Raw genomic sequence first — 21,450 nt, 5'->3', positions numbered from 1 at the left:
TATAATAAACTTGAGTGAGCAGACAAAAGAGATATCAGTCAATTTGCTAGGACTCTCAATATGCCCAGGTCTAACCCCTTGAAAGTCTCAGTTCATGTTAAATACTCAAATAACAGTCGAACCCACTGTCTCCAACTCCAGGGGACAAGAGAAATAGTTCTACTTATCCGGGTGTCGACACATCCGACGCGACCCTCTGAAAGCAGACGTTCGATATTTTATGCAAATAATATTTATATAAGAAATAAAAAACATAAATACATCTACAGGTGTACCTTGTCCTAGGTTATGTATTTCAAATACATTCGGTTCGTTCTATCTATTTTAACTTTTGAGACTATAAATTGAGTTCGAGACCCAGTAACTCGACACATCCGGGTTACAAAATTTGCCGGAACCAGCCCTTGAGTTAGAAAAAGACTTTAGAGTAGATTCATCTGTAAAGTAAATACCAGATCTGCCTCATTGTGATTCATTTTAAAAAAAACATATCTGTTTTACGGTTTTATTCATGTAAACATACTAAAACATCACAATCCCTAAATTAGAGCTTTTCTTTGAGGTTATGTGTACCACGTCACCATGACGTCATCATTATGCGTCTATTCTGCCGTGTAGCCTGGGGGGTAGCTAATGGTATATCCGGGGGGACAGGTGGGAGTCTTGCAGCATTTCCCGGGGGCAGGTTCGTGGATGGTACACGCCGCTGGGAGGGACCAGGCGATACACCTGTGAGAGAAATATGGGGTGAGCTTAAAATACTGCACTGTTGGAGAAAACATTTTATCCTGTACATACAGTTTGTTTGAAACAGATGACTACATGAAAGTAACATTATTACATATTTTGCTCTTTACATTCAAGGCTAAAATCTTCCCGAGGCAAAGGAGTTAACTGACAATAAAACTCACAGTTACCACCCTTGCTGAACTAGGCTGGAATTATGGAGTTATATTTTGGCTGCACTAACGAGTCTATGCATAGTCCAATCAAATTCGTGTTACGAAATCGACATCTTGTTCGGAAACATATGGTGACTGCCGTGCAGATTTCGGTCGATAGCAGGATTTGCAAAGCTTGCGTACCGATAACTGGTATTTTTCAAAATATGTTCATTTTTTAAATCAAGGTGCTCAAGTGGTGTGGTAGAATCCACATGCGTGGGTATCTGTGAGGCAGGGAATGTGAAACGCTGCCCTTTTGTTTGAAGCAATTGCAAGAAATATGAGAAGTGGAATTTAATTGGTCAGTGGGAGGGACATAGAAGGGACATAACTCGTAATAGCCACTGATGGCGCTACGATCGAGCAACGAAATTCCAGCCTAGTTGGGTAAGCCTAGATCGACTTTTACAGTCAGCTAACTTCCTTGCCTCGGGGCTAAACTACAAAAACTATTGTCCCAATAAAGAAAAACCGGAAATATTTCCGCAACAACAAATTATTTGGGTAATAATAAAATATGAAATACATTCCGTTATCACACACACACACACACACACACACACACACACACACACACACACACACACACACACACACACACACACACTAATCAAGAGCAAACATAATTCGTTGAAGAGTTGAGGATTTTAAGTCCTCTTCCTTCTTCTTAAGAATGGAATACTGAGCTGGTGAAAGTGTTCGCTTCAACCATGGTTAAATTCCAAGATGGCCATGATGTATAGTGTCTATCTACGTGATATTTCTACAAGTAAAAACCTTTCTACTAATCCACTCTGGGGCGGTCGGGTAGCCTAGTGGTTAAAGCGTTCGCTCGTCACGCCGAAGACCCGGGTTCGATTCCCGACATGGGTACAATGTGTGAAGCCCATTTCTGGTGTCCCCCGCAGTGATGTTGCTGGAAATTGTGCTAAAAGCGGAGTTAAACCATACTCACTCACTCACTAATCCACTCACACATGCACTCATTCACTCTCGTTTTCCACTAATCCACTCTCGTTTTCCGCTAATCCACTCTCGTTTTCCACTAATCCACTCTCGTTTCCTCACTCAACCACACACTCACAAACCCACTCACTGCCTCACACAGTGGCTCCATTTTGAAGAACTTGCGTGTTATCGCCTGAAGAATCTAACTGGCCAAAATACAGTTTAAATATTTGTCAGCACCATACCCGTGCTCGTGGGTTTCACCGAAGTGGTAAACGTCTGAGACCTGAATCACTTCGGGCTTTCTTCCCACATTAAGCTGACACGCCGCGATATAACTGTAATACTGTTAAAAGCGGCGTTAAAACCAAATCACTCACTCACTCAGTTTAAATATTGTGCACTCGTATTAACTCTACGAGTGTGGCCGATGATGGACATACCTCTGTCGGCACTGGTATCGAGAGGCGGCGGCGTCAGTGCAGGTACAGGTGAAGTCACAGCCGTCGTTCCACGTCATACCCTGTTGGTACGACTTGCCCTTGTAGAGACACGTACCACCTGAGGAACAACTCAATGTATAGTATGTCTCATAATTGTGAGGGGCGGTCGGGTAGCCTAGAAGTTAAAGCGTTCGCTCGTCAAGCCGAAGTTCGATTCCCGACATGAGTACAATGTGCAAAGCCCATTTCTGGTGTCCCCCGCCGTGATATTGCTGGAATATTGCTAAAAAGCGGCGTAAAATCATACACACACTCATAATTGTGATACTTAACACAATTTCAACCAGTCAGTTTCGACGAAAACTATAAAAAAAGAGATGACTTTCTAACTAGGATTTCACAAAATCTTGGGTGTTACGTCGCTTGCCTATCCGACCCGTGAAGATCCGGGGTAGAATAGGTCTTCAGCAACCAATGCTTGCCGTAAAAGGCGACTATGCTTGTCGTAAGAGGCTACGAACGGGATCGGGTGGTCAGGCTCGCTGACTTGGTTGATGCATGTCATCGATCCAAATTGCGTGGATGGATGCTCATGATGTCAATCATTGGATTGTCTGGTCCAGACTCGATTATTTACAAACCGCCGTCATTTAGCTGGAATACTGTTGAGAGCGGTGTTAAACAACAAACAAACAAACAAAGCCTACATTCCAGAAATATCCAGCTGGGGCCACTAGAAATGGACCACGCAGGGAATCAACCAGGGTATTCGATGGACAAGCGATCGCTTCAACCACTGGGCTACCCCACCGTCCCTTAGCGTGCCGATGATAAATATAAGACGTCAATGCCAGAAAATAACCAACTAAAACAGCTCATTGGGAGTAAAAGGCAATTATGATTTGAAAAAATTTAATCGATTACTGAAAATTTGTAATGACACCAGGAGTTCGCGGAAAGGTTAAACATGTCCGTCGCCACGAGTGGCACCTGTCACTCACAATTTGCATAAAAAAAGTAAATATTTGTTGCCTGCAAAGGTATGGTTGAAGTGAACTGTCGCAATGAAGAGTCATACGCCATTTGATTGTACAGTGATGCAAAGGATGGCAGTGACGTGATTTGACTATCGTGAGGGCCTGGGTACATTACATCGTGTCGAGACCTACCAGTGTTGGTTCCGGTGCCGGTGCCGGTGCCAGAGCCTGGACAGACGGGGGTCTCGCAACAGGATCCGGCTAATTTCTGGAGCGTGCATCCGGCAGGTAGATTGGGGAACGTTTGGCAGCTGGAACATGTATAGTGTGAATCTGTCAATTCTGTTTGTGTGAAACTGTTTAATATTGTATTCACAAATGTTCCCTAACACTGTATTTTCGCATTGCACGAAACAGGTGTCCGTTTGACGGTCGAGTAAACTCACATTTCCGGGCCCTTGACCTTGTCACGCTAAGGTACGTTTTTGTACTCCGATTTGATTAGGGTACATTCGGTATACAGAAAGGTACATTGAGGTACATTTGTGTAGTATCCTTTCCGACAACAACGAACCAAACAGCTTAGTACAGAGAATGATCATTCACCTCATGATGGAATTTGACAGAAATTGTATCAACATTTACAACTCAATGTTCATCTTTATCAACACCTACCCTGAGATGCATTTGTAGTATCCGGTCTGTCCGTTGACACAGGAACAGTTATACTGACATCCGTCTTGCCACTCCTCGCCCGTTTTGTAAACACGGCCCTTGTAGTAACATCCAGCATCTGTCACACAATACGCTCATACTTTTACTGTTATACAATTATACTTTTACTGTTATACAATGATACATTCACCGTTATACACAAGGACATAACGAGCCGAACGCACATCAGTTCAAAGCACCGTATACGTCAAAAATATATCATTAAGAGTTAACAAAGTGATATTTCGTGGATTGTCTTTATTAAAAAAAACCGTAAAAAGTGACGTAACATCCAAAGTTCCCATCGATAAAGAATTCGTGCCCTCCGCCATCTTCATGGGAAAGCGACGCGAGAAGATCCGGGGTAGAATAGGTCTTCAGCAACCAATGCTTGCCCTAAAAGGCGACTATGCTTGTCGTAAGAGGCGACTAACGGGATCGGTTGTTCAGGCTCACTGAATTGGTTGATGCATGTCATCGTATCCCAATTACGTGAGTCGATGCTCATGATGTAAATCACTGGATTGTCTGGCCCAGACTCCATTATGTACAGACAGCCGTCATATAGCTGTAATATCGCTGAGTGCGGCGTTAAAAAACAAACAAACAAACAAACAAAATCATGGTCGAGCATAAAGTGCGCATGCATATCCTTACGCGGGAAAGTGGCCCGTCCTTCCAACTGTTTCAATCAGAGGGGTTTATTGTGATTTAATAGCCTCTGACTGAATCAGAAACGAGTAATTTCCTATTTCATGGTAGAATCCTTATTGTACCATGAATTTGGAAGTGTCTTGATCGTTAAGAAGAAATTTAGCCATGAAAAGAACTAAACATTATCCCAGAATCAGGCCTGATTTTGGGGGCCATTGACTTACTGAAGCCGGTGATGGCGTTCATGGGGTACTCCGTGACGAACATGGGGTTATTGGTGCCGCTGCCCGAGATGCCACCGCCATTACCCCCCATGGTTACTGTTCCTTGGGTGCCCTGGGGGACCTTTCCAACTTGGTCTACACATGGATAAACACGGGGTTACAACTGCATGTACTTCGCGCGCCTATTATTCAAACTTAAGAGGTTAAGACGAGACTTCAATATCATACGAACATGTTGGATAGCGAAGTTTGTGGTCTAGTATTATACGTAATTGTCATTTAACGTACATATCATCATATATATATTTTTTAAATTTATCTTTTTTACACACGTCATTATTAATACTGTTAACGGGACCATTTTCACATCGTCACAGAGTTTTATTATGTCCAATGTGCTCCTGCCGTGCACTTACCACACAGGCCGCAGAACTTGGGGCAGTTGTTGATGGCCCACGAGACGTAGGGGTCGTGGCAGGCAGCCTGTGAATACTGAGCGCAGGTGGCGAGGCTGTCGCTGCAGCCGGTGTGAGAGCCTAGAGGCAGGGGAGAGTGAGTGAGTGAGTGGGTGAGTGAGTGAGGTTGGCTTAACGCCCTTTGAATAGTATTTGAGATACAGTAAAGTACGGTTATAACGAACACAAAGGGACTACTAATTTTAGTTCGTTATAACCGTAGTTCGTTATAAGCATATATACAGCATAACTACAGCAAATAGTCGGGACCAAAAAAGTAAGTTCGTTATATCCGTCAGTTCGTTATAAGAGTGTTCGTTATAACCGTAGTTTACTGTATATCACAGCGGTTGGAGTAAACATGAGGTCGTAGAGCACATGTATTGTGTTGTGTAGTTCAGAATAAGGGGGAGATCTGGGATTCGAACCCCGATCAAAGGATCCTGACACGACAAAGGGACTCAACTCTTAACAGTTAATTACATTTAATTCGTGCCCTCACAGAATATATTAACAGTTGTATAGCAGCAATGCAAAAGATTTGGCAGTTTATATAAGAGCGTAGCTCATGAATACCATGGGTATTGAAACAGCTATTGGAACTGTCAATCATCATGCTTATAATAGATAACCTAAAACCATTTATTCCGTTATCAGGAACTTATGGACATCTGATAGTTATGATTCCAGTGTGGCACTCTTTGGTGTGCCTCTTCCTCGATGTTACCGCTTTAATTACATCGTTACGGGCCAGTGAACATCCGGGTTGGAATAGGTCTTCAGCAACCCATGCTTGCCGTAAAAGGCGACTATGCTTGTCGTAAGAGGCGACTAACGGGATCGGGTGGTCAGGCTCGCTGACTTGGTTGATACATGTCATAGTATCCTAATTACGTGGATCGATTCTCATGATGTCAATCACTGAATTGTCTGGTCCAGACTCGATTTTTTACAGACCGCCGTCATACAGCTTGAATATGGCTTCACCCACCTCCAGTTTGAACGGGGGCGGCGCTGCCGTACACGATGATGTTGGATCTTGGGGTAGTCACTGGACCTGTAACAGACAGTAGTCAGTAGAACGCTGTTCCTCTACGTGGAACACATCGTCAGATCACATTCATGTTTTCTTGATGAAAGAATACATGCACACATTTCCACACTGATGTTCTTGTGAATGTATGTCTAACCGTGATATTCAAGGCGATTCTGCGTATATCGGTTTATTTAATTTCGTTTGCATGGAACCTAGGTCGATGATCAACAATTGACCATGGTCCATGAAATTGTTCCTCATTCCAACTGTTTCTAGACTTTATATATATATATATATATCCGGGTTAGAATATGTCTTCAGCAACCTATGCTTGTCGTAAGAGGCGGCCAAAGGCGACTAACGGGATCGGGTGGTCAGACACGCTGACATGGTTGATGCATGTCATCGTATCCCAATTACGTCGATCGATGCTCATGATGCCATTCACTGGTCAAGACTCAATTATTTATTATGTGGCAGGAATATTGCTGAGTTCGGCGTTAAACAACAAACAGACAAATAAATACTGTACTGAAATAACTTAAATACATTCTTTTGCAATTCGTTTGAGGTAAGCATTATTTCGGTCATAAATTGACTGGACTAAACCGGGCTACCTATGGACGTCAATCGGGTCCGCTCGGCCTATTCCGCCATTTAACACCTCGGACAGTAATGGCGTAGTGATACTGCATGAATTCACTCAAACTGGGTTACGACAATTCCCGTCGCATATAGTTCTTGTAATATGTGTGCGTGTGTGTGTATGGCTGGACTAATGCCGGTTCTTTCTAACTAGCAAACTGAGATACCATGCCGCAGTTGAACATGAATACCCAACTCAGACACAGTATACTGTCTCCGAGCCGACCAGTCCTTGCTTTATTCCCTTAATGCCAAGTGTCAGGCAGGGTAACAACAAATACCATATGTTAATGTCTTTTGATAAGACGCGGCCAGGGATCGAACCCACAACCGCTCTGCGGACTGACGCTCTATCAACTAGATAACTGAAATCCATATCGTACCTCCGATTTTTCGCTCCTGGCAGACGCTCTACCCCAGACCACAGTCTCCGTGTTAACATTACATTACTCCGACCCATTAATAGTTAACCTGGAATTTGTTAATCCCAACTATGTACTGGAATGTGCGTGCGGATTACGAATAGTTTCAGTGTAAGGAGTTTACCTGCTCCGCCGCCGCAGTAGCCGCAGTATTTGGGGCAGTTGAACTTGGCCCAGGACGCATACTCCCCAACACAGTTGTCCTTGGGGTACTCGTTGCAGTTGGGGATCTCGTCCTTACAGCTGAGGGGGTTCGGGGACGTCTTTGTGCCTGTCATATACATAAAATATATATAATGGCTATTGCTATCGATGCGATAAACCAATCCAATAAACTTGGTATAACGATCCGATAAATATTCAAATGAGGTTAACTAGCGGGAACTTCTTTTAATCTCCATACATAAATTCAATGTCTTTCCTAATTTATTATTTACAAAAGCCTCCCCCACCCCAAATTGATAAAAAAAATATTTAAATAAATAAATAAATAAATAAATAAATAAATAAATAAATAAATAAATAAATAAATAAATAGGGGTTTTCCGATATATGGCACAATGTGAAGCACATATGACTCGAGTCACAGTGAAAAAAGTGTAGGTTTCCGTCTTCCGGAAACCTTCCCACTTTGGATCCGGTCCGGAAACCTTCCGGAAACCTTCCAGATACCTTCAGCAACCTTACATTTTCTTGGTAATTTTCAAATATTGTTTTATGTGTTTCACACTTAAAGGGGCACTGATCTAACGCAATTCCCCGGGACTGGTTGTTGCCTTTGTTATTGTTTTTTCCTAGTGAGTACCCGGATGTATAGCAGAAATCTAGATTAGTTCGCGACCTCTGTAGCGCCATTCGTATGCGCATTAGTAACTTTATTGGTAGTAATAAGGGCGTATGGTCACATTGATCAACAAAATGAAATACAGTTTTCGAGATAATAAGGAAATGTAGGTATCTTTGTGGGTAGCATCGGTAATGGTGACGAAGTCTTGATAAGTCACCTGCTTGGTAATTTTGCGATTTTCGTTTACACTATTTTGACTTGCAACACAAAGTAAGTATTTCACCTGAGCCTTTTTTATAGTGTGTTTTTTTTTACTGTCAAAATGTGTAACATTTTCAAATTTATTCAACGCCTAAATATTCCGTTATTTTACAAAGTGACTGAAACACATTTCCATCTGTATTATTATGATAACGAATTCCAAACATTTTTATGTTTAATGTCATCACCAAGAGACTGAAGATGTTACGTTGAAAAGTACATTTCCATGTTGTTTGGCTTCTAATCCTACATAATAATCTGTTGTGATGTTTGTAGGCCCTTTTGATTGTCTTAATCAATCTGGACAGATTTTTTAGTCAAAATGACTGAAATATTTACACATTTTATAAATTGCCTGAGAGAATCACATTTTACAAATTGACGATAATATATGCACGCTTACAAAGGAAAAGACCTGTGAAAACAACGTCTATCGCGCATTGAAGAATTTCCCAACCAAGACGTAGAGAAACAAGACCGAATCGGTTCAATGCTACAGCAAATGAAGGAAGCAAATACCATAATTACAACCTACCAAATTTATGTGTATAAATTTTATGCAGCTTCCTTGTTCGAGGAATGTATCCGTGAATATTCACACAAAGGAACAATATCCCACTCGTCTGTATCTGTACAGAGAAAATTATTCGATGCCACGTGTCTCTGTAACAATCAAATATTTTAAAAGATATATATCGTTTCGGGATATTATAACCCGTGTTCGTTTCTCAACTGATCACTTGGATTGTTTCAGGTGTTTCACATAGGTGTCAAGTCTCAAGTGTCGGCTGAGAAAGCCCACGTGACAACTATGTAAACACTCACTTTTGACATATCCACTGTGCAAGATAACAGTGATTAATCAATCAACGTATTTTCTGTTAATCCTTTGATCACTAGGAACGATCCGTTGATTTACAAAAAAAGTAAATCAACTGATCATTCACCTCTTGTTGGTCTGCCACGTGCATATTACATAACACACATTTCACCTTACTTCAAACCTGGATTTAGATTGAATAATTACCCCAGACACAATAAATGCCAAATGGGAACCTTTGTCAGGTAATCTAAGTGGTGCTACCACTAATTGTACCTGTAATAAATTCATTAACTGAGCATCAAGTGAATGACGACAAATACACAAGTGTAGGGTTATACGAGAAAACGTGGATGACAACAAGGGAGTAGTAATCGTATTATCGACGCAATCCGAAATCCGAAAATGCTTTCACTGCATGGATACTTTTTTTTAGTATTAAACTAATAGTGTTATCATTATGGGTATTTCCAAATGACGACATCCGATGAGCTCCGCCGTTCTTTTTGTCTGTTTGTTTAGGCTGAAGAAATTAATTAACATGTGCCCTTTGTCGAAATCTGTATAGATCACAGTTAACCAATCAGTGTTTATGCAAAAATGCGTAAAACAAATATTGCCTCCAGCCTCCAAGTTTATTTAACTGTCCTTGCAGACGGTAGCCCAGTCTCTGGTCAAGCTCAGTTGCGTTGCGTATCATCCGGGTACTCACGGGGGAAAAAACAATAACAAAGGCAACAACCAGTCCGGGGAATTGCGTTAGATCAGTGCCCCTTTAATTGAACAAAATGCTACCCCCAAATTTTGACCTTTTTTAAAGGTTTCCGGAAGGTATCCGGGCCGGCTCCAAAGTGGGAAAGCATCCGGAAGGTTTCCGGAAGACGGAAACCTACACTCCCTTTTGTGAGGGAGAGAGTCTGTATGGATTTACGCTGCTTTCAGCAATATTTCAGCAATATCACGGCGGGGAACATCAAAAATGCCAATGTGGAGAATCGAACCCGGGCCTTCGGCGTGACGAGGGAACACTTTAACCAGTAGACAAACACACCTCACATTTATGACTGGGATTCGTCCCTGATTTACATAATATGCACGAGTACTGCATATATACCTTTTTAAAAGAAATTCATAAAACAGTTTTCGTCATCTTTGCCTGCATTAATTTGTTTTGATATTTATAAAAGGATCCGACAACGATTAAGGAACGTTTCCTATGGAAGAATGTTTCTCCTACAGCAGAAGCGACCATGCTTGAGTAAGAGGCAACCAACGGGATCTTACCGCAGAAACCGCAGAACTTGGCGCAGTTGGTCTTTGCCCAGGCTGTGTAGGGGTCGCGGCAGGAATAGTCACCGTACAGGTAGCAGTCTGCCTTCTTGTCCACACAACCCCCCTGGGAGGGCGGGGCACATTCAGCCTTCTGGCAGCATCTGTCGTTGACATCTGGGATGAGGACGCAGCCGGCGGGGAGAGAGGCATAACGCTGGCACCTGAAGGAGGAACATGGAAGTGGTGAAGTTAAAGAAGTACGTATATCCCCTGGAACTAGTTCCGAATATAACTATCCCTTGTGGAATTTAAATAACCGAGCTGACAACACGATCTGGAAAAGTATTGCCCTTTAACAGAGTTACGTCCCTTTGGCGTGTTAGGGTTCGGAGATAGTGGATGTAAATCTGGTAACCTGCTGGATTATAATTCCTTGTTTGTTTGATTGTTTAACGCCACACTCAGCAATATTCCAGCTATATGACGACGGTCTGTTAATAATCGAGTCTGGACCAGACAATCCAGTGATTGACATCATGAGCATCGATCCACGCAATTGAGATACGAGGACATGCATCAGCGAGCCTGAATTCCCGATCCCGTTAGTCGTCTCTTACGACAAGCATAGTCGCCTTTTATGGCAAGCATGGGTTGCTGAAGACCTATTCTACCCCGAACCCACAATCATAGGTTGAAATCCGACTAATACAGTTTTATATGATGGATAGATTACCGTCGCCTGGCATTTATGTCTGTTGTGTATTAAAATGGTCTGGGGTTTAACGTCGCGTACAAGATTATTGCATTTATATAGCGACGTGCATGCACGTGTACGTGTGTGTGTGTGTGTGTGTGTGTGTGTGTGTGTGTGTGTGTGTGTGTGTGTGTGTGTGTGTGTGTGTGAGTGTGTGTGTGTGTGTGTGTGTGTGGCTGCTTGTACTAGTCCGGACTGATGCCGATTTATAGTGCTAGCTCATTGAGATACCATGCCGCAGTTTAACATGAATACCCCACTCAGACACAGTATACTGACTCCGAGCCGACCAGTCCTTGTTTTAGCCCCTTAAGACAGGGTAACAACAAGTACCATCTTTTAACGTCTTTTGGTATGACGCGGCCGGGGATCGAACCCCGGACCTTCTACTCTCCGGGCGGACCACAACGAAGATGTTTCACCAACATTTAGTCTTTTAACTATGGCAATGTCCGATAGGGTGACGTGATCAAATGACGTCAGTAAGGGCAGGGTCAGCCGGACGTCAAGACATGGCATAAAACAGACATATCCTGGTCAAATATATTAATGTCCGGAAAACGTTATATTGAAGTAAATAGTATAAATAGAGCCTCGACTTGATCGAATACATTTAATATGAATTGGTGTTTTGAATCAATGTTGTTTAACGCCGCAAAACATATACCAGTGGTAAATACATGGCTCTAGGAAATAGAATCCATTAATTAATTAATTTGAGCAACGTCCCATGCAGTCGGAGTACGATGGTAGGCAAGCAACCAGGGCCCCGTTCCACAAAACGATCTTAGCATTACGATGATCGTAACTCCCATACTTGAACATGGAATTACGACAGTCGTAGAGCTAAGATGATCGTGACTCCTATACTTGAACATGGAATTACGACAGTTGTAGAGCTAAGATGATCGTAACTCCAATACTGTAACATAGGATTATGACAGTTGTAGCGCTAAGATGATCGTAACTCCCATACTGTAACATAGGATTATGACAGTTGTAGCGCTAAGATGATCGTAACTCCCATACTGTAACATAGGATTATGACAGTTGTAGCGCTAAGATGATCGTAACTCCCATACTGTAACATAGGATTATGACAGTTGTAGCGCTAAGATGATCGTAACTCCTATACTTGAACATGGAATAACGACGGTTGTAGCGCTAAGATGATCGTAACTCCCATACTGTAACATAGGATTTTGACAGTTGTAGCGCTAAGATGATCGTAACTCCCATACTGTAACATAGGATTATGACAGCTGTAGAGCTAAGATGATCGTAACTCCCATACTGTAACATAGGATTTTGACACTTGTAGCGCTAAGATGATCGTAACTCCCATACTGTAACATAGGATTATGACAGTTGTAGCGCTAAGATGATCGTAACTCCCATACTGTAACATAGGATTGTGACAGTTGTAGCGCTAAGATGATCGTAACTCCCATACTGTAACATAGGATTATGACAGTCGTACCGCTAAGATCGCTTTGTGGAACGGGGCTCTGATCTAAACGGGTACCAATGAGGATCGTGTGCCTACCTGTCGGTACACCTGTACTTGCCGGACTTGGCGTCGAGACACTCACAGTCCAGGCTGCAACCGTCCTGCCAGGTGTCTCCCTGGTTGTGGATCTGGCCCTTGTAGATGCACGCATCTGAACGTACGAAGAGCAAGGTAAAGGATCGTCCTCGTGAACTTTCAATCACAGTGAATGCAGATAGCATCCTTATACCAGCTTCATGAGCATTCGATTGAAACATGTCAATAGGGTCATCTATATTAGGTACTGAGGACAAGATGTTATCTAATGACTATAAACCGGATTGCATGTTCACATAACACACAATATGACATTACACCTCACTCTTGGCGAGTAAACATGTATTCATATATCTGGTTCAATTTAATGTGAAGTTTACATATCACAATTGAGAAAAGTGACTGAAACGGAAATAAAATATTTACACATTTCCCTCAATACATAAGCATAAATAAGTTTCGAATTTTCCTTCCCCAACGTGGCCCCTGCGAACAGATTGTTCCACTCCTTCCGGGGCACAGCTTCATCCATTAAGCCCCGGGTCAAAGCTTCATCCACTCCGCCCAGGTCACAGCTTCATCCTCTCCGCCCAAGTCACAGCTTCATCCACTCCGGCCAGGTCAAAGCTTCATCCTCTCCGCCCAGGTCAAAGCTTCATCCACTCCGCCCAGGTCACAGCTTCATCCACTCCGCCCAGGTCACAGCTTCATCCTCTCCGCCCGGGTCACAGCTTCATCCACTCCGCCCAGGTCACAGCTTCATCCACTCCGCCCAGGTCACAGCTTCATCCTCTCCGCCCAGGTCACAGCTTCATCCTCTCCGCCCAGGTCACAGCTTCATCCTCTCCGCCCAGGTCACAGCTTCATCCTCTCCGCCCAGGTCACAGCTTCATCCTCTCCGCCCAGGTCACAGCTTCATCCACTCCTCCCAGGTCACAGCTTCATCCACTCCGCCCGGGTCACAGCTTCATCTACTCCGCCTGGGTCACAGCTTCATCCACTCCGCCCAAATCACAGCTTCATCCACTCTGCACGGGTCACAGCTTCATCCACTCCGCCCAGGTCAAAGCTTCATCCACTCCGCCCGGGTCACAGCTTCATCCTCTCCGCCCAAGTCACAGCTTCATCCACTCCGCCCAGGTCACAGCTTCATCCACTCCGCCCAGGTCAAAGCTTCATCCACTCCGCCCAGGTCAAAGCTTCATCCACTCCGCCAAGGTCACAGCTTCATCCTCTCCGCCCAGGTCACAGCTTCATCCACTCCGCCCAGGTCACAGCTTCATCCTCTCCGCCCAGGTCACAGCTTCATCCACTCCGCCCAGGTCAAAGCTTCGTCCTCTCCGCCCAGGTCACAGCTTCATCCACTCCGCCCAGGTCAAGGCTTCATCCACTCCGCCAAGGTCACAGCTTCATCCACTCCGCCCAGGTCAAAGCTTCATCCTCTCCGCCCAGGTCACAGCTTCATCCACTCCGCCTGGGTCACAGCTTCATCCACTCCGCCTGGGTCACAGCTTCATCCACTCCGCCCAAGTCACAGCTTCATCCACTCCGCCCAGGTCACAGCTTCATCCACTCCGCCCGGGTCACAGCTTCATCCTCTCCGCCCAAGTCACAGCTTCATCCACTCCGCCCGGGTCACAGCTTCATCCACTCCGCCCAGGTCAAAGCTTCATCCACTCCGCCCAGGTCACAGCTTCATCCACTCCGCCCAGGTCAAAGCTTCATCCTCTCCGCCCAGGTCACAGCTTCATCCACTCCGCCCAGGTCACAGCTTCATCCACTCCGCCTGGGTCACAGCTTCATCCACTCCGCCTGGGTCACAGCTTCATCCACTCCGCCTGGGTCAAAGCTTCATCCACTCCGCCCAGGTCAAAGCTTCATCCTCTCCGCCCAGGTCAAAGCTTCGTCCTCTCCGCCCAGGTCACAGCTTCATCCACTCCGCCCAGGTCAAGGCTTCATCCACTCCGCCCAGGTCACAGCTTCATCCACTCCGCCCAGGTCAAAGCTTCATCAAAGCTTCATCCACTCCGCCCAGGTCACAGCTTCATCCACTCCGCCTGGGTCACAGCTTCATCCACTCCGCCAAGGTCACAGCTTCATCCTCTCCGCCCAGGTCACAGCTTCATCCTACTCCGCCCAGGTCAAAGCTTCGTCCTCTCCGCCCAGGTCAAAGCTTCATCCTCTCCGCCCAGGTCAAAGCTTCATCCACTCCGCCCAGGTCAAAGCTTCGTCCTCTCCGCCCAGGTCAAAGCTTCATCCACTCCGCCCAGGTCAAAGCTTCATCCACTCCGCCCAGGTCAAAGCTTCATCCTCTCCGCCCAGGTCAAATCTTCATCCACTCCGCCCAGGTCAAAGCTTCATCCACTCCGCCCAGGTCAAATCTTCATCCACTCCGCCCAGGTCAAAGCTTCATCCACTCCGCCCAGGTCAAAGCTTCATCCACTCCGCCCAGGTCAAATCTTCATCCACTCCGCCCAGGTCAAAGCTTCATCCACTCCGCCTAGGTCACAGCTTCATCTCTTCCACTCAGCCCCCGGGGCACAGCGGTCATGGAAGTTAATTAAGAGTCACAAGGTTTGAAATATTCTTAATATAGAAACAGCATAGGTGTATCGGCCAATAAGCCTACCGGAAACCATGGCAGCGAGATCGGATGCTTGATACAATTAGCAACACACAGAGCTGACATATTTATCGACACACGGCATGAAATATATACTAGATAAATCGACACCGGTGTTGATAGATTCGGATACCTTAATAACAGTTTACCTTGACAGAGAACAGAAGTGGGTAAGCTTGGGGTTCTGGGACACTCCCTGCCTAAGTTAAACCTCTGGTAAAATGGTCCCGTTACAATCCGTAGTGTTTTATGATAACATTCTCACTCTATCGTTTCTGCGTCAATATTAGATCATTTTGCTATTGCCAGCGCATGCGCAGTAGTGTGCAGTCACCTCTGTATCCGACCTGAGAGGGCAGGTTGGTGCCAGGGGGGCGTCCATAGCCGGTGAAGGAACCGAGGAAGCCCAGAGGCTGGATGGAGCCGGTGCCGGTGCCTTGGTTGGCGGAGTCGCACTCTGGAACCTTGCAACACTGGGGGTCTCTCTGGTCAGGCACCAACTTGCAACCAAGAGGCACGTTGGTGAAACTTGGACACCTGCAACCGATCAATTATCATCATAATTGGGCACCATTTTATTTTCGGGATTAAGGTGGGGTGATGGTGTTGGGGTTGGGGTGCAATAAAATAAAACCACGTCCCTGTTTTACTAAGGCAAGCAGATGTCCATGTAAGTGAGTCTGTGTAAAATTCAAACTGTCCACGCAAACAAATGAGACCTGGAGAGCTTGTGGACACATCTCAGTACAGATTATCGGATGTGAAGATCCGGGGTAGAATAGGTCTTCAGCAACCCATGCTTGCCGTAAGGCCACTATGCTTGTCGTAAGATACGACTAACGGGATCGGGTGGTCAGGCTCGCTGACTTGGTTTATGCATGTCCTCGATCCCAATTACGTGGATCGATTCTCATGATGTCAATCACTGGATTGTGTAATCCAGACTCGATTATTTACATACCACCGTCATATAGCTGGAATAGTGCTGAGTGCGGCGTTAAACAACAAACAAACAAACAGTACAGATTATCGGTTATCTGAACTCATCCTACAGATACCTGTACCTTTGTCGTATACAATAATATAAACTAATACTGATACTAATATACTGCTCCACTGTTGATAGGGATATCTTATTTCATATCTGATTATCCCTACCAAAAAACTTAAGTATAACAAAACGGTACAGTCTTTAAACATTTTTGGGTAGGATGCGGCCAGACGATCGATTCACCGACATTCTGCTCCTCGGCAGACGCTTACTCCAACACACAATGGAGGTGGTTCGAATCTTTGGAAAATTCTGATCGGTAAATTGGCCTGCAATGGCGGAGTTACTGGTACAGGTGAGAACTGTCCTACCTGTCCGTGCACTGGTGGTAGTTGTTCTTAGCATCCTCGCATCTACAGGTGAGAGTGCAACCGTCGCTCCATTGCTCGCCCTGACGGTAATACAGGCCTTTATACACACAGTAGTCTGAAACACACAGCACATTGAAAAGAAATGCGAGATAACTTCCTTCTAGTTTTTCTAAATAATCATAAAGCATAATCATTAAAATTAACATCGACACTCCTCTCACTGCTAGAGACTGCCTCCGTGGTCTAATGGTAGAGCCTCCGCCCGGTGAGCGGAAGGTCCAGGATTCGATCCCCGGCCGCGTCATACCAAAAGACGTTAAAAGATGGTACTTGTTGTTACCCTGTCTGGCGCTCGGCATTAAGGGGCTAAAACAAGGACTGGTCGGCTCGGAGTCAGTATACTGTGTCTGAGTGGGGTATTCATGTTAAACTGCGGCATGGTATCTCAGTGAGCTAGCACTATAAATCGGCATAAGTCCGGACCAGTACAAGCAGCCACACAAACACACGTACATGCACGTCGCTATATAAGTGCAATAATCTTGGACGCGACGTTAAACCCCATTTCACCTCACCTCATTGCTAGCATGTGAAATGCGCTGCATGGAGTCAAGGTATACCTAACCGGAAATCAAGCATCGGTACTTCGTGATCATTATTACCAGACACTTACCCACGCCCGGCTGGGGGGTGGTGACGGCGAACAAAGGTTTGGGCGTGGTCGCCTGCTGGGCAAAGTTGCATTGATAGGTCTTGCAGCAGCTATCATTGGGGTCCGTTATCAATGAACACTGGGCTGGAAGGTTCTGGAACTGTGGGCACCTGGAACACACGCACGCGTTACCATGGAAACATGGACATACTTAACATAAACACATACATGCCCGTCTTTAGTTTCGGATTAAATTTCGGATTAATGCGGATTTAAAATGTTTGAGACACAAGAACCATTTTACCTGCTTAATTTACTAGTTATTATATTTAATATAATTATTATTATTAGAATTAAGCTTTGCCAAGAGTGGAAACCATTGTTTTAATTGCGTTTTCAAAAAAGAGAATATATCTTGTACATTTTTTTGTTTGTTTACTGATTTCCTCTGCAGTCAGCGATATCCAACTATATCAGGCCAAGGTAGCTGCATGTAAGTAATCCGAGTTTGGGCAAGAGTTTCCAGTGGTTGATATTATGAGCAACGCCCCGGGTCGTCGGGGTACGATGACACACAACCAGCCAGGTCACCGAGCATGGGTACCATACGGACCTTCTCTGTTATTTCTGAGCCACCTGGATCTAATTTGGTATTTCTGAACCACTCGGATTGGTCTGGAATTCCCGAACCAACCGGATCTAGTCTAGTATTTCTGAACCGTCCAGATCTAGTCCAGTATTTCTGAACCACCCGGATCTAGTCTGGTATTCCTGACAAACCCGGATCTAGTCTGGTATTCCTGAACCACCTGCGTCTAGTCTGGTATTCCTGAACCACCTGCGTCCAGTCTGGTATTCCTGACAAACCCGGACCTAGTCCTGACCTGTCAGTGCACTTGTAGTATCCGGTGTTGCCGTCGATGCAGGCACACTTGTATTGGCATCCGTCCGCCCACGTCTGTCCAGCCTGGTACGTCTTGCCATGGTAGTGGCAGCCAGCTACAAACAGAGCAGGGTCATCCGTAATGGCCGAACACCAGTGGTCAAGGCGTCATTAAGAGTAAAACAAATATTTACGTTCGACAAATGCTGGAGGGAAGGTGTTAGCGTATCGTAAACTTTAAAACGTTAACGCGAAACGAGACTTTAGCGTCAAAGTCAAAATCACCGCTTACCGTTAAAGTTGAAATAAACGTGTTTCGCCTATTGGCGCTGTAAATCTGTCTTATATATGTCAGATATTATCGGACAATATTAAAACATTTATTTATACCATTCAAATCGATACTTAAGTCGATGTGTACAGTTACAGAGTGAGACTTCCCGATTTATTTATTTATTTATTTATTTATTTGCACTTAATGTACATACAGGAAATGTTGAGGCATATGTATTGGTTTACCTGTGTTTCCCGTCAAAGGAGCCTGTGTCTGTCCCTGAATCGGTGGCAGTCCGGTTCCGGAGACTCCTGGTCCGTATCCTGATGGATAAACAGCGGGTCCATAGCCCGTGAATCCCGGGCCATACGTCGGGACTACTGTAGTTCCGGCCGGTGCGCCGCTGCAGTCTGGGAGTTGGCAGCATGGATCGTTGGGCGTGTCTTTCAGAACGCATCCGCTTGGCAGACCCGTGAAGCTTGGACATCTACATTGGTCACAGAGAAGCAATCAATGTTATCAATGTCTCCGAAATTATTCTTGTTAGTATCCAATACATGATGAGAAAACATTTTCAGTAATAATAAGTAATACTGAGTCACGCGACCCGTGAAGATCCGGGGAAGAACAGGTCTTCAGCAACCCATGCTTTCCGTAAAAGGCTACAGTGCTTGTCGTAAGAGGCGACTAACGGGATAGGCTGGTCAGGCTCGCTGACTTGGTTGATGCATGTCATCGATCCCAATTGCGTGGAGTGCTCGTGGGTTTCACCGAAGTGGAAAACGTCTGAGACCTGAATCACTTCGGGCTTTCCTCCCACATTAAGCTGACACGCCGTAATATAACTGGAATACTGTTAAAAGCGGCGTTCAACCCAACTCACGTGCTCATAATTGCGTGGATCGATGCTCATGATGTCAGTCACAGGATTGTCATGACAAGACTCGATAATTAAGAGACCGCTGTCATATAGCTGGACTATTGCTGAGTGCGGCGTTAAACAACAAACAAAAACAGATACAACTGAGTGACGCTGCGTTTCGTTCATATTGGATGAAATGAAATCATAATTATTTTAACTATATATACATGACATTGTATATTCCAAAACTGGCTTCCACAGGAGATATCGCTTAGGTGATATCACACACCAGAACTCGCTCGAACTATCGCTACAGCGAAATTGCCTCGCGATGCTTTGCAGGTAATTGTTACCATGACAAATCAAATGACATCATGACAAATGAAGAATGATATCGAATGATACATTGAGGTTATCAAGCAAAATGTGTTTTGGTATAATAAAATCCTAATAGGAATAAACATTATATTTAGTGAGCCTTGACGAGGTAAATACATAGTGTTTATTCCTAATACAGGTATGTACCAACCCCAAACAAACAAACGTGATAACCTCTTTATCATATAATGTCATTCTTCAATTCTGTGCTCGAAACATCTGTTCCCATCTCTCCCAAACATACCTAAACATTGCAAGTTTTCCTGGAATAAGCGCATTAATATATATTATGTCAGAAGATAAGTGATGTGTCAGTCGGACAGTGACAACAATCAATATAGTTCCAACTGAAACTGATTTCTTATACAGTGGCGTAACTACACTTAAGCTAAGCAACACTTGCAGACACAAATTGTTTCTACTTGCCTTTCGCGGCAATCCATCAGTTTGTCGGCTAGAGTAACTTCCCTTTATCAAAGGGAAGCTACTCTAACCCTAGTATATGAGACGTCATGTTTGTTTAGTCTGCCTGTCCTGTCATAACGTTACGAAGTGCAGTCAGGTGTACACACAGCGACAAAACGAAACAGAAGGTAACAATTGGGACATATTTCGGCCAAATCCAACTGTTTTATTTTTGGGGAAAGGTTTCTGGCCGCAGAGGCCTGCAAGCACAGATATGGAAACTGATCCTGCTAGGCTTGTGGCCTCGCTAAATTGTTTATTTATATCTAGAAAGTTGCAAAACTTGAAAAATGCCTTAGCTACGTCACAGTTAGACACTGATTTTCTGTATATTAGACTGTTCTTTTGATAATTATAACAGTTATCCCAGTAGTGTCACCAGATTCCCGATGGTTAATTCTGACTCGGCGACGCCATGTTTATTCGTAAACACTGAAAGTAGTCCCTACTTGACCTTTGATATTTACATCTCTATCCGTATATGACCCTAACGGATATCGTATTTATCTATTGGCTTTATGCTGCTGAACCAATTCTATTATAAACAGAAACTCACCTCGTGTCTTTTGATATCAAATGTATCAACACTTGTCGAAAAAAGTTTAAAACTCCGAGGTAAGTTTAGGGACTTGTGTCGATATATTTGATACAAGCCCGGGATTTTTCAACTTATATCGACTATATTTTATATCAAAGACACGAGGTGAGATTCTGTATATAGTGAGTGAGTGAGTGCGGTTTTACGCCGCTTTAAGCAATATTCCAGCAATATCACGGCGGGGGACACCAGAAATGGGCTTCACACATTGAACCCATGTCGGGAATCGAACCCGGCTCTTCGGCGTGACGAGCGAATGCTTTAACCACTAGGCTACCCGACCGTCCGATTCTCTGTATAAACACAAGTACATCAAACAATATACACATTTCACGTCAGTCGCATTTCGGTTGGTTTGGTTTGGTTGGTTGGTTTGTTGTTTTACGCCGAACTCAGCAATATGACAGCTATATGACGGCGGTCTGTAAATAATCGAGTCTGGACCAGACAA

At 44.4% G+C, this 21,450-nt stretch overlaps 1 protein-coding gene across 1 annotated transcript in view; it reads right to left on the bottom strand.

Annotated features, from left to right (window-relative positions):
• Positions 1 to 568: 568 nt before the first annotated feature.
• Positions 569 to 21,450, bottom strand: part of LOC139454076 (uncharacterized) — a 48,203-nt gene continuing 27,321 nt past the window's right edge. The window contains exons 24-38 of the mRNA XM_071235571.1: positions 18,942 to 19,183; positions 18,424 to 18,538; positions 17,561 to 17,709; positions 16,888 to 17,002; positions 15,860 to 16,062; positions 12,903 to 13,017; positions 10,615 to 10,823; positions 7,587 to 7,733; positions 6,351 to 6,416; positions 5,321 to 5,440; positions 4,905 to 5,039; positions 3,988 to 4,105; positions 3,505 to 3,623; positions 2,336 to 2,453; positions 569 to 729 (exon numbers count right to left, since the gene is read on the bottom strand). Of these exons, the coding sequence (XP_071091672.1) occupies positions 603 to 729; positions 2,336 to 2,453; positions 3,505 to 3,623; positions 3,988 to 4,105; positions 4,905 to 5,039; positions 5,321 to 5,440; positions 6,351 to 6,416; positions 7,587 to 7,733; positions 10,615 to 10,823; positions 12,903 to 13,017; positions 15,860 to 16,062; positions 16,888 to 17,002; positions 17,561 to 17,709; positions 18,424 to 18,538; positions 18,942 to 19,183 (2,098 nt within the window). The 3' untranslated portion in view covers positions 569 to 602. The remainder of the gene's footprint in view (positions 730 to 2,335; positions 2,454 to 3,504; positions 3,624 to 3,987; positions 4,106 to 4,904; positions 5,040 to 5,320; positions 5,441 to 6,350; positions 6,417 to 7,586; positions 7,734 to 10,614; positions 10,824 to 12,902; positions 13,018 to 15,859; positions 16,063 to 16,887; positions 17,003 to 17,560; positions 17,710 to 18,423; positions 18,539 to 18,941; positions 19,184 to 21,450) is intronic.

The sequence above is a fragment of the Haliotis cracherodii genome, unplaced genomic scaffold, assembly GCF_022045235.1.
Source record: "Haliotis cracherodii isolate W230 unplaced genomic scaffold, xgHalCrac1.p SCAF_10, whole genome shotgun sequence".
In the NCBI taxonomy this organism is placed as follows: Eukaryota; Metazoa; Mollusca; class Gastropoda; order Lepetellida; family Haliotidae; genus Haliotis; species Haliotis cracherodii.
This window is presented reverse-complemented; position numbering and strand designations above follow the sequence as displayed.